At 41.2% G+C, this 12058-nt stretch overlaps 1 protein-coding gene across 3 annotated transcripts in view; it reads right to left on the reverse strand.

The window, feature by feature from the left end:
* LOC129190036 (forkhead box protein J3-like) overlaps nt 1-12058 on the reverse strand; it is a 148678-nt gene that overhangs the window by 31063 nt on the left and 105557 nt on the right. For all 3 annotated transcript variants that reach the window (XM_054792390.1, XM_054792471.1, XM_054792556.1), the window contains 2 exons: nt 8716-8817; nt 2441-2584 (listed from right to left, as the gene is read on the reverse strand). In XM_054792390.1, the coding sequence (XP_054648365.1) occupies nt 2441-2584; nt 8716-8817 (246 nt within the window). The remainder of the gene's footprint in view (nt 1-2440; nt 2585-8715; nt 8818-12058) is intronic.

The raw sequence follows: 12058 nt of genomic DNA on the forward strand, positions 1-12058 counted from the left end.
TAGAAAACACGGGTGTTGTCCTAGCGGTGCACCGCTGGAGCCAGCGTTGCTTTAGCCTTGATTTAACGGTAGCAAATGTTGGTTTAGCGGTGACGTGAGCGGTGATAGTGCGGCGTTCTGCGCATGCGGATCAGTTATCCATGTATTGTACATAACACATAACACAGCATTGCTTCAGTGTGAATTTGAATAAACTCCAACGTTGTATTGTATTTTACATTGGAAGCTTAGGTTAGCTTCAGTGTATATAGAGATCGTTTCACTGTGTGAAAATACAGACAGCCGTCAGATAAGTTAGTTGCATACACAAGCATTTTCAACAACTGTACAGCAGAGGGCGCTAAAGTCAAAGCAACTGTCTGACCCACAGACGGCTATTCTAAAATGGGCTTCTCGTCAATTTCTGCGTCTGGTCACAGACCTATCATCGTGTATAAACCGCACCCCGATTTTTTGCTTCTTACCAGTGGAAAAAAAGTGCGGTTTATACACGGTGCTTTACGGTAATAACAATCACATAATTTGGGGACACATTTTAGTCAACACGCTAGAGCTGTAGCAATACACTAATCTCAAAATACAATGCAATATTTAGCTCATGGTACGATATATATCGCGATATTCGGGTGACGATACAATTCGATACGATACAATTTTATCTACTTATATCATCTTCTGAAAAATTTGAAAGGGCCAGTGTGATTTTGGTGGTATGTTGTTAGTGTTCCATTGACTTGGACTGAATTAAATGAATTGAAAAGTGATAGCATCCGTTACCCAATATATGGATGGCTCCGACTGTACAGAGAGTCAACAGTTTAATGCTGGACAAAATGAATCAAAGATGTGATGAGAAAATGAGTTATATTTATTGAAACAGTGCAGATTGTGGCTTATGAGCCTTTGAAAATAGTAGATATAAAGTGCAGTACTGTATAATGAAGAAAAACAGCAAAAAGCGTATCGAGTGGCCTCTTCTGAACAGGTTATTTGACAGCTTTTTTTTAGCATATGAACAACATATGAAGTAGCCAGTCTAACTATCAGGTAAGTCAATGTAAACAATTTTTTATGGCACCCTTATTTTGTTAAAGTAAACAAAATGTGGAACATGGTGCTCTTATTTTGAAGACCGGAAGTGTGTTGTGTGTGTTGACAAGGTATCTTGACTGTTGGTTTATTGACACTGAACCTCCACAACATCAGCAGGCATGATCAAACCTTCTGTTACATAAACATAGTACTATGGCTGCTCCGAAACAGTCAATACTTCAAGTGACAAACATGCTCTGGTGGGTTGGGAGCTTGGTGGTATTTCCCGAGTAGTTTACATTGGAATGGCACAGCTTGAAAAACGCCATATTTATATCTAAAGTGTCGGCCTCCTTCTTAAAGCTGAAGTGCTCTCACACATCCGATCCGATGTTTACTGCCAATAGTCTCTCTTGCGTGACTGCGTGAAACGGAAGAGGAAGGCGTCAGCGTCTCGGTAACTTGCTAATGCTAGCAATGACGACAGTCGTGGTAAGATCAATACTCTGTATGGAAAGATCAATAAAATTGCCCAACCCTACAACCCACACACTGAAAATCTCAAGTATTTTAAAGTCATCAGACTAAAGTCTTGAGTCAATTCCCGAGCCACTGATGTCAAAGTCACAAAGTTGCAAGTCTTTGATGATATTGTCAAGACAAGTCTAACGTAATCAAAATTGTGACTCAAGTCTGACTCGAGTCCAAGTCGCGTGACTAGATTCCACACCTCTGCAATGTATGTATGATTGGATGGATGGTTGGACGGATGGACGGATGGATCGTCAATGATTTGTTAAAAATAAAAATAAATAATATTATATATAATTTAGATGCACACTTGTATTTAGGATTTTCTCTAATTTAAAACAAAGTTTGATTTATACATACAGGCTCAAATATACACTTATAAACACATACATCTTATAATAGGTGGTCCGGAAGATTCCAGAGTGGATTTGATAGTGTCTCTTTGGCAGCATAAATAGATTTGTTGTTAGCATGCTCAAGCACCACATCTTTCATCTTTTGCACAATTTGCTGGTGTACTGTACTGGAGGCTAACAAGGTGTCCATATACAGTAATTATAAATAAAATGACCAACAAAGGACTGTTTTGCTCCATGTTGTATTTTTAGTAGAGCTCCTTCACTCATTACACCAACCTTCTTCCTGTTTTGCGCTGACATCTGACCAATTAGACAAGAGAGTGTGGCTTGCTGTGAGGCATTTAGGTATGCTTGGAATTTTTACAATGTGAGCTGGAGCTGCATCCGAGGGAAATTGTAAGTTTACGTCAGCTGATTCAGACCAGAGAAAGTCAACCTACCAAGCAGAATTGAGCGCTGCTACAGTACGGAGTTGGGAAGACATACGGGCGCACAAACAAAATTTTATAAAGTCTTACAGGTGTGAAGCTGCTGCTGACGGTGGAGTTCATGTTGTTGAGGTTGACGGATGCCATGCTCTGCTCCGAGAGACTGTTGCTCAGGCTGCCACCAAGACTCCCAGGACTCTCACAGTCCTCTGCTTCTGGGTTGTACAGTGCTACCTGCACAGACATATATCACACAATGCTGTTATTATGATTGTCATTAGTTCTGTAGTAAGCGATGGTGACTTATCAGAATGCTTATAAGAGCAATGCCTCTGGATTGTGTTGAATCACGGATCTTCTTGTTTGGTTTAAAGTGACAGCAATGCCTTTGAGCTACATTTAATTCTTCAGACAAATAAGACAAAAAATCCTCAGAGTGAGACAACCATGTTGCAGCACTCCACTCAGTCAAATATCTAAAAAAGGGAAACGTGGACCCTCAATCCTTTTGGTCATAACTGCAGTGTTACAGTCAAGTGATTTATGAGGGTGTTTGAGGTTTAAGGATATTTATTTGCTGGCCACCGCTAATTGATGAGTGTGTGACGCACTCCTCCTGGGCCGTACTGTTTGTCTGCAGCAGTCCTCCTGTCTGGATGTGGGAGGGGACCAGGGACGTTTAATGGTTAAAGTTCTCAATTTCCCCCTTTGACTCATAGCTGCAAAGTACATCAGTGACTCAGATGAGTTGTCCTTGAAGAGCACTGTCTATATTTTCTCTGCAGCTGCATGACACCCTGAACTATGTACGAAGAAATAATTAGTCCTTGATGCCGACATCCTCGTCTGACACTCACCCTGCGATGATTGTCATTGGGTTTCTTCACCAATTTATCTTTACATCAGCTAAACTAGAGAACTTAAGTTCACCATTATCTATAAAGGGATATTTTTGAATTCATATTAGATTACTATTAACGTATTGTCTCAAATAGTGTTGAATGTATAGACAGAATTTATTTAAAGGCACATTTATTTGTAGAACTGCTTACACAAGAATGGAAAAAAATTATTACACTACCCTTGATTCTTCAGTTTCAGTTTCATTTTAATGTCTGGTACAGCTAAAGGTGCATTTGTCTGGACAAATGTAATGATGATAACAAAACTAGCTCATAAGAGTTTAACTTAAGAGCTGATATTTAGACATATCTATGTTTTATGATACAAAACAAAAAAAAACATCAAATCATCATCACTTAAGTTCCTACATCAATAGGTATGGCACTGGACTGCTAAAAGCACTGCTTTAAGGCATTCCATGTTGTCGTGTTCCGTGTTCATTGTATTCTTCAGGTAACACACCTTTGGCGGCACCCGGCATTAAAATGAACAAGAAATTGAAGAAAACAAGGGTAGTTTTTTTCATGACTGTATATGGTGAATTGTTACTTTCGCGTTGTATATTTTTAATATGTGATTTCTAGTTCATGTTTTCATCTATTATGATCCCCAGAAATGTATTTTCATTCACTCTTTCAATATTCACTCCATCAATTTGTATTTGCGCATTCGTATCCTTTCTGCTACTACCAAATACCATTATTTTAGTTTTACTTAGGTTCAAGGAAAATCTATTTTTATCAAACCATCTCTTTAGTGTAGTCATTTCTTCTGTGACTGTTTTCATTAGCTCTTGTGTGCTTTCTCCAGAACAAAAAGCAGTAGTGTCATCTGCAAATAATCCTAACTTAGGGTTTATAGTCACTTTGCCAATTTACAAAAAATACAGTGCTTAAGAACTATCAGTAGTTTAGATAACTAGGACTGTGCCCATATACTGTAGCACTGTCAGGCTGTATCTTATACTTCCAAACAGTCTTTTACAGACACACACACACACACACACACACTTTCACACATATCTTGGTCCGGCGACTTCTTCAGCATGAAAGTATGACACTGCAGGTTTTGTAAAATGCAAGTTTAATTCCGTCATCTTTGACAAACACAGCAGTTCAAGCACAAACCAACAAATCGCTAATGAATTATAATAATAACACTAATAAATTTCCTCGTGTGCCTTCACTACCATCTCATTGAGCGCTCTGTGTGCTCACTCACTTTCCGCTTTTGTCACATTAACACAGGTCCCAAATAGCTGTCCTTGGCTATGCCTGCTGGTAACTAGCAGCTCGTAACCCAAATTTTAGCTCACACTTCAAAGCAAAAAAATCAGCCGAGAGACGGCTCACATCTAAAAAACACTTGTTATTTGGGAATATGGCAAGGTACCACTGCATAAATGACAATAAAAAAGTAGTAGCTTCTGTGTGACATCTCAACTCACAGCGACAATAGATAAAAATAACTTTGGTCTTATAAGAGAGCCATCCGCCAGGCCCCTGAACCTAAACTTACCATTCAAAATACTCTTTTCGTTCTCTACTTCTGCTCAATATTTATTCTCACTTGTGGCTCCACATCAACTGACACACCACTGCATTTCCTCAAGTTACAGTGTGGGTCGAGGGTCAAACGGGACATGCGTACGATAATTGGGTGTAAAAAAATAGTGGCGTGAAAGAGAATTCGCTTTAACTCGTTATTAAAGCGTTAACTTTGACAGCCGTAGTAACTACCTGGCATTAGCCATTTGTATGTGCGTTACACACACACATTCACACACGCACTGTGCGCGTCAGCGGTGCATTTGGCATTTGGGCCTTCAGTGGGGACTTGACCAGCCAGAATTTTTCTTGACAGACACTGTCATAGTTAGAGCATTGAAAACCTTCATATGACTTTCTAAATATGATTTTTACCACTATTAGAACCCCCTAGACATTAAATTACACACCTTTTGTCCCTCTACAATCCTATTATTCTTTGTTTACACCACATTGCTAATGCGCTGGCTACGGGATCGCTGCAGGGACACATGAGACAACCAAGTCTTTCAAGGGATAGTTTGGATTTTTTGACGTGAAGTTGTATGACATCCTGATCACCAGTGTATTACATCAACAGTGACTTACTCGCCCCACTTTTCCAGTTCTGGTCGGATTTCCGTGACGATTATAAGATAAGTTTCGATTTCAACATAGCTGTAAAAGTATTCCAGAAAAAAAATGCTCTAAATAGCAGTTATAACAAATGCGTATCCCCATACTCTTCATATCTTCTAGTATTATTTGAATACAAAATAGCTGCAGTTGAAAAATGTCCACGGGCCGCACGATGGCCAAGTGGTTAGCATGTTGGTCACATAGTTACAGTCAGGAGAACGAGAAGACCTGGGTTGGAATCTCTGTCGGGCATCTCTATGTGGAGTTTGCATGTTCTCCCCATGTGTGTGTTGTTTTTCTCCGGGTACTCCGGTTTCCTCCCACATTCCAAAAACATGCATGTTAGGTTAATTGGTGACTCTAAATTGTCCATAGGTATGAATGTGAGTGTGAATGGTTGTTTGTCTATATGTGCCCTGCAATTGGCTGGCGACCAGTCCAGGGTGTACCCCGCCTGTCGCCCAAAGTTAGCTGGGATAGGCTCCAGCATAACCCCGCAACCCTAATGGGGATAAGCGGCCTAGAAAACGGATGGATGGATGAAAAATGCCCAGTGATTCATCATTTAAAAATAAATTTGCACGTTTATCTTTTTTAATAAAATGAAGGGTGGAAGGCTTGCGCACGCTGTAATTCACCTACTTTCCCACTATGTAGAGCATCGACCCTTGTTGTGTTGTTTTCATTACATGAGAGAATAAGTGGGTGTCTGTTGGGACAATGTTGATGTCATGTACCACACACCGTCCCTGCGTATGTGTGTGTGTGTGTGTGCACCTCGGAAGGCTCAGCTTGACCTCTGACCATCTCACAAACGGTCACGCCCACATCGGCCTCTCTGACATCATGTGCGCTGCATTGCATGAGGTTGAGCATAACAGTAAAAATCCATAAAACAAGCTTGTTTTAGACTGGTTATGTTGCAGTCCACATTTACTTAGCCTAGAAACAGGTTTATGCTTTTAAGGGGTTGGTTTGTCTCTGTCCTTATGTCAATCTACTCTTTAACAGCCTCAATGTGTAGCCTCAATTCGATTTGAAGGTCGATCTGTTTGACAAAGTGAAAACGGCCTCAGTGCATGTGGAGAGTATAAAGAATGGAGATGAAGGATGATAGCAATTTCATTGGAGAACTCACTCTTTTAGCAAGTTTATTTAAGCTTATATTGATCAAAAGTGTCACGTTTGCGAATGGTGGTGTTGTGGCAATGACCACAGAATGCAGAGAGTGGGACCCAAATGCAGGTAAAAGTATATTTTTTTAATAATTGTATCAGAGCAAGGCATGAATCTGGCTACAAAAACCAACAATGGCAATGCTCCGACAAACCAAGGAGGACGCACCTGAACTAAATAGAAGTGTAACTAAAATTAGCAGCAGGTGCGAGTGATAAAAGAAAAGCAAAGCAGGCAAACACAGAACGGGGAAAAACAGGCTACCAAACAAAACTACCAAAATAAGAGCCTAACAACAGGAACTGAGGACTAAAATGGAAAACAACAAAACAGTCGCGCAGGCAAACACACATGGCAAAACAGTACCCCACCACCCCCGCCTCAAGGATGGATCCCAGACATCCTAAAAGTCCAAAGTCGAAAAGACGGTTGGGTGGTGGGAGGACCGGTGTTGAGTTGCCGGCAGGACCCCTCCAGGGGACGGCCAGGATGGTGGGCCCCGCAGAACCAGCAGGACCCCTACGAGGTAGGGCCATGACTGTGAGCCTGGCAGTCCCAGCAGAACTCCTCTGAGGGATGGCTGGGACGGCATGCAAGACGGGGCTGGCGGGACCCCTCCGGGAGATGGCCGGGACTGTGAGCTTGGCGGACCCGGCGGGACCCCTCTGGAGGAGGACCGGGACAACAGGCCCGGCGAAATCGTCAGTCCCCTCCTGGAAAGTCAGCCTGGCAAAGCCGACTTGGTGAGGACCCCCTCTGGTTGCTTGGCCGTCGAAGGGCTGGAGTTGGGCAGCCGCATGTCGTGCACCACTGCCGCAGGTGAGCAGGAGAGCACTTTGGGCTGAAGGGGGCTGGCGTGGCCAGGGAGGGTCTGTGGCTTGAAATGCCGAGGCGCAGGCATCAGAGTAGCACTGACCCCCTTTTGGTGTTGCATTGGGCAACATGGATTCGAAGGAGGAAGGCAGCAGGAGCTTGAAGGGCAGAGGTGCGGGAATCGGAGGAGAACTGCCCTCCTTTTGGTGTTGCACTGGGGGCAACGTGAGTACAGCAGAGGAGGGCAACTGGAGCTTGGTGCGCCAAGGCACTTGAATTGGAGGTGTGCTGACCTCTTCTTGGTGTTGCACTGGGGCAACGCCAAAAGACACGAGGAGGAAAGCTGGAGAAAGCGGCCTGACATTGAGCAGGGGCCGACGTAGGAATGGCCGAGACGTGCGTCGTCGCAGCCGGTCTGGTCTATCAGCGGAGGGTCCAGGGAACACCCCTCCTTAAAGACCTGCCAGGTCCAAAAATCCTATCTCCATGAGGTCGACTTGTTCTGGTCGGAGCATTCTGTCATGTTTGCCCATGGTGGTGTTGTGGCGACGACCCCAGAATGCAGGGACCCAAATGCAGGTAAAAGTATATTTTCAATAATTGTATCAGAGGAGGGCAAGGATCTGGCTACAGAGAGCAATAATGACAATGCTCCGACAAACTAAACCTGAGTTATGTAAATAGTACATAACTCTTATGTTGTTATATAAATAATTGTAAATAGTTCATGGTGTTATATTTGCTAATAAATTGTTATTTTGATGTAAAACAACCCTTTTTGTGTTGTTTATGTTGTGGTACAGTTGTTTAGATATTTGAGCTGTCACAAAAGCAGACAATATGTGTCAAAGTGGAAGTTTTGCTTGAAATGTATCTTTGCACAAAAAGCTGTTTTTCTCTCTTTTCTTTTGGGCACTCATATTTTCCTCAAATTTACCTACAGTATGTTCTACTGCTGATTACTAAAGAACGGAAAATGTAGGAACAAACTTTTTTTTCTGATGAAAGACAAGAGTCTAATCTTTCTTTTGGTAGGTTGCAGGTTTATATATCCATAAAACACAATATACTTGAAAAATCAGTCAAAATCATCTAAAATGGCCAATACTGAACGGGTGGTGTTTCGAAAAATGGCTGGGATTGAATGAGTTAAATAAATACTATCAGACTAATAAATAATCAGACTTAGCTTTGGTGACAGCCTTTCCATTGATGAAACAGGCTGTATTGTTTTTTTTAAATATGACTGACAAGTGATTCATAAGGACACAGTTGATGCTTTTCTAATTGGCATGTTTACTGTCCTACCTTGTTTGTTACGGCATTGATTGCCAAAGTGGGAGACGCTGCACCTGACATGATGCATTCCATTCGCAGAGACTCCGACTCCAGGCTGTAAGGGGTTGATGCCTGCGACGAGACATAGGAAAAAATATATATTATTCCTTTGAAATCCTCATGACGATAAATATTTTGTATAATAATTTTGTATACACTCATGTACAGTAAAAACAACAAAAGCACAGGAGCTATTTTGCTGTTTGAATGTTTCATTAAATTGGCCACACTGAGTATGAGTCCCACGCAAAGTCAAGTCCTTCATAAATTGTGGTGTTAAACTCCTTTGACGGTGGTATGGTATGATATTGTTATAATTAAGGGATATATTAATTTATGTTCAAAATGTATCTAAACTACGGATGGTTCGATCAGGGTTTTATGTTGCAGATTCCGATACTGATCATCCATGAGTGAGAGCAATTTATTTATGATGAGTGCTATTGGTCAAGAGCGTCATTAGACAATTACAAAGACCCCTGGCAAATAGGTAAATATTTAAAAAATTTAACATTTGGGAAGATTGTCTTTTTTGCCTTTAATTGTGTGAAACAATTTTTGTACTATTTGACACAAACCTGAATTCAATTTTATTAATTTAATTTAATTTAGTTTTGGAGTAATACAAATGCATGGGAAATAAACTATTCAATAATATTTTTTTTTTAGCTCAAGATAAAATTAAATAGAAATTTATTAAATGGAAATCTGTCCTGCTGAACTTAAAAGAGAATAAACTGAGTGTCCAGGTTGCAGGTCTCCAACTTTCATCACTATTAGAGCTGTCAATTATTTGTGTTTTACTTATGACTGCCAAATTTTAATTTTACACTACTTTATTTACCAAGCACATCTCCACTCAGTGTGGCCATCTTCTTTATTCTATTTTGTGGTAATTTGTCATTATATAAGGCATAAAGTCTGAAATAACAGTTATAAACTACTAAGAGTTGAAGTTGTGAGTTGTGAGCTACTCAAAATCAGCTGGCAAGATAGGAGACACCTGTGATAATATCACAATCATAAGGTTGGACACACATTGTGTTTGTTCATGAATCAACCACACACAAATAGTGTTTTGAGGACTAGACACAATTAGTATAATGACAACAAGAGAGTAAAGTTGTTCAGTGACACTTGAAAAAGTTTTTACGTACCCCAGGGCACTTGTGTGCACTTGTGGCTTCCCGTGAGCCAAAAACGACCTCCGAACTAACTGCATTGCTTATTTGTTTTAAAAACAAAATGTCACTGTGGTAAAAAGTCATATTTGGAGTCTGAAGACCAGAAGCTAGCTACAGTAGCTAGCTGCTGCCAATGCAAAGTATAGCCAGTCACCGCTAGGCAAAGCGTGTAAACCAGGTCTCAAACTCAATTTAACTGGGGGCCAGTGGAGGTAGAGTCTGGGTGAGGCTGGGCCGCATCAAGTATTGGGAGTAGGGCTGGGAATCTCAGGGTACCTCACGATACGATACGATTCACAATACATTCATCTGATAACACCACTGTTAGTTCAGTGTTGGTGTTTACTTGCCCCTGTAAGTATGTACGTAACACTGAACTTGCCCGAATGTTGCGGGCTGCAGTTACACTACTCTTTGATGTCCAGTCGCTGGGCCGTAAGATACGATTTGGTGGGCCGCAAATGGCCCGCGGGCCACGAGTTTGAGACCCCTGGTGTAAACAAAGATGCAAGAATAGTTTGGGAAGGCACGCTGGCATTGATTGGTGTAGCCTGTGGCAAGCTCCCTACGGGACACAAGGGTTTCCCCTCAGATTTTTTGAAGCTGTGGTGGTGGGCTGCATGGGAGGGTGGACCGCCGTCGCTGTGTTATGCCGCTGCTTTGTCTGCAATTTGTAAAAATTCATACAAATAACCATATTTATGACTTATTTAATAACGTATTGATTTAACTTTTTTCAACAACCAGCAGAAGGAGAACATTGCAAAACTGTTAATTTAATAGCAAAGTTGCTCAGAGCACTTAAACTGATATTCTAAAATGTCGAGCCTCCTTTTGTTACCTGACCTATTTAGTGCAATAGTACTGACTCGTACCAAAGTACAAAATGTTGTGTATTTAACACAATACATTTAATTTGATGCCTGTTGTAAAGTATTATGAATACATGGGTAATGAATTGTTAAATAATATATTTTTTGTTCAAAATAACAATTAACAAAATAACAATTTAAATATTTTTGTTATAGGAATGTGTCCTGTATAAACAGTATAAATCCAGAGTCCAGGGTTATGATAGCACAGGTGTATCCAACTTGCAGCATTATTAAAGCTACTTTGACAGAAAGAAAGGAGAGGTGAGCTATTTGTGTTTTATGTGACTGCCAACATTTAAATTCTACTTTATTGACAAGCATCTCCACTCTGTGTGCTCATTTGTCATTAGTTGTCATGTTTGAGTAGAACACTTATAAAAATACTAAAAGGTAAAGCAAATATTATTTGGTCAACTACTCAACATCAGCTGGTGAGCTACTGCTATCCTACGAGCCACCAATTGGAGACCCCTGTGCATCCAGAACCCCCCCCCCCCCCCCCCCCCCCCCCCCCCCCCCACACACACACACACACACACACACAAAACGCCTAAAATGTACCATTTACATGACTGACCTGTATATCAACCAAGGTACAGCGGTATGTCTCACCTTATTTCTCCTAAGGCATTTTTAAGAGAAATACCTGAGAAACATTTTGAGACAAATGAGAAACTAAAATGAGGCTGAGTTGAGAATCTCCCATGAGTTGTAGAAGAAAAAGCTTTGAGCAATAACATTTTCCCCTGGGTATTGCTACTGTAGCTGCTAACACCAAAAGCTATATTTATCTTGTGGGCGAACAACATTTCGCTAGTCTCAGCGTCACAACGTCTCAAGCCACTGCAACGGGATTCACAGATTGACGACTGGATACTACTGGTTCTCAACTTCGCTACGAAGACTCAACGAGATGCTCGTTTGCTGTCAGCATTTTTTACCTGAGGACTGTGTTGAATTACCAGCTCAACGTAAATAGATACGGCCGTCCCAATGAGAGCAGACATTGTAAGTGACTGTTTTAATGACACTTGTATCCATGAAACATTTAGCACTAGCACTAAGGGAGGTAAGGGGGCATCTTGCCTGATAACCTGTAGCTCATCCTCCATAAAGTCAGGCTGAAAAGATAAGGTTCTGGTTTCTTATTTGTCCAAAAGTGGTCATCGCTGTTTCTACGCTGCTGTTGTTGACTGAAGTAGCGTTAGCTCTAATCTGCTATGTGAAATCACTGCGTCAAGGAAAGAAGTTCCT

This window comes from Dunckerocampus dactyliophorus, chromosome 1 (genome assembly GCF_027744805.1).
Source record: "Dunckerocampus dactyliophorus isolate RoL2022-P2 chromosome 1, RoL_Ddac_1.1, whole genome shotgun sequence".
In the NCBI taxonomy this organism is placed as follows: domain Eukaryota; kingdom Metazoa; phylum Chordata; class Actinopteri; order Syngnathiformes; family Syngnathidae; genus Dunckerocampus; species Dunckerocampus dactyliophorus.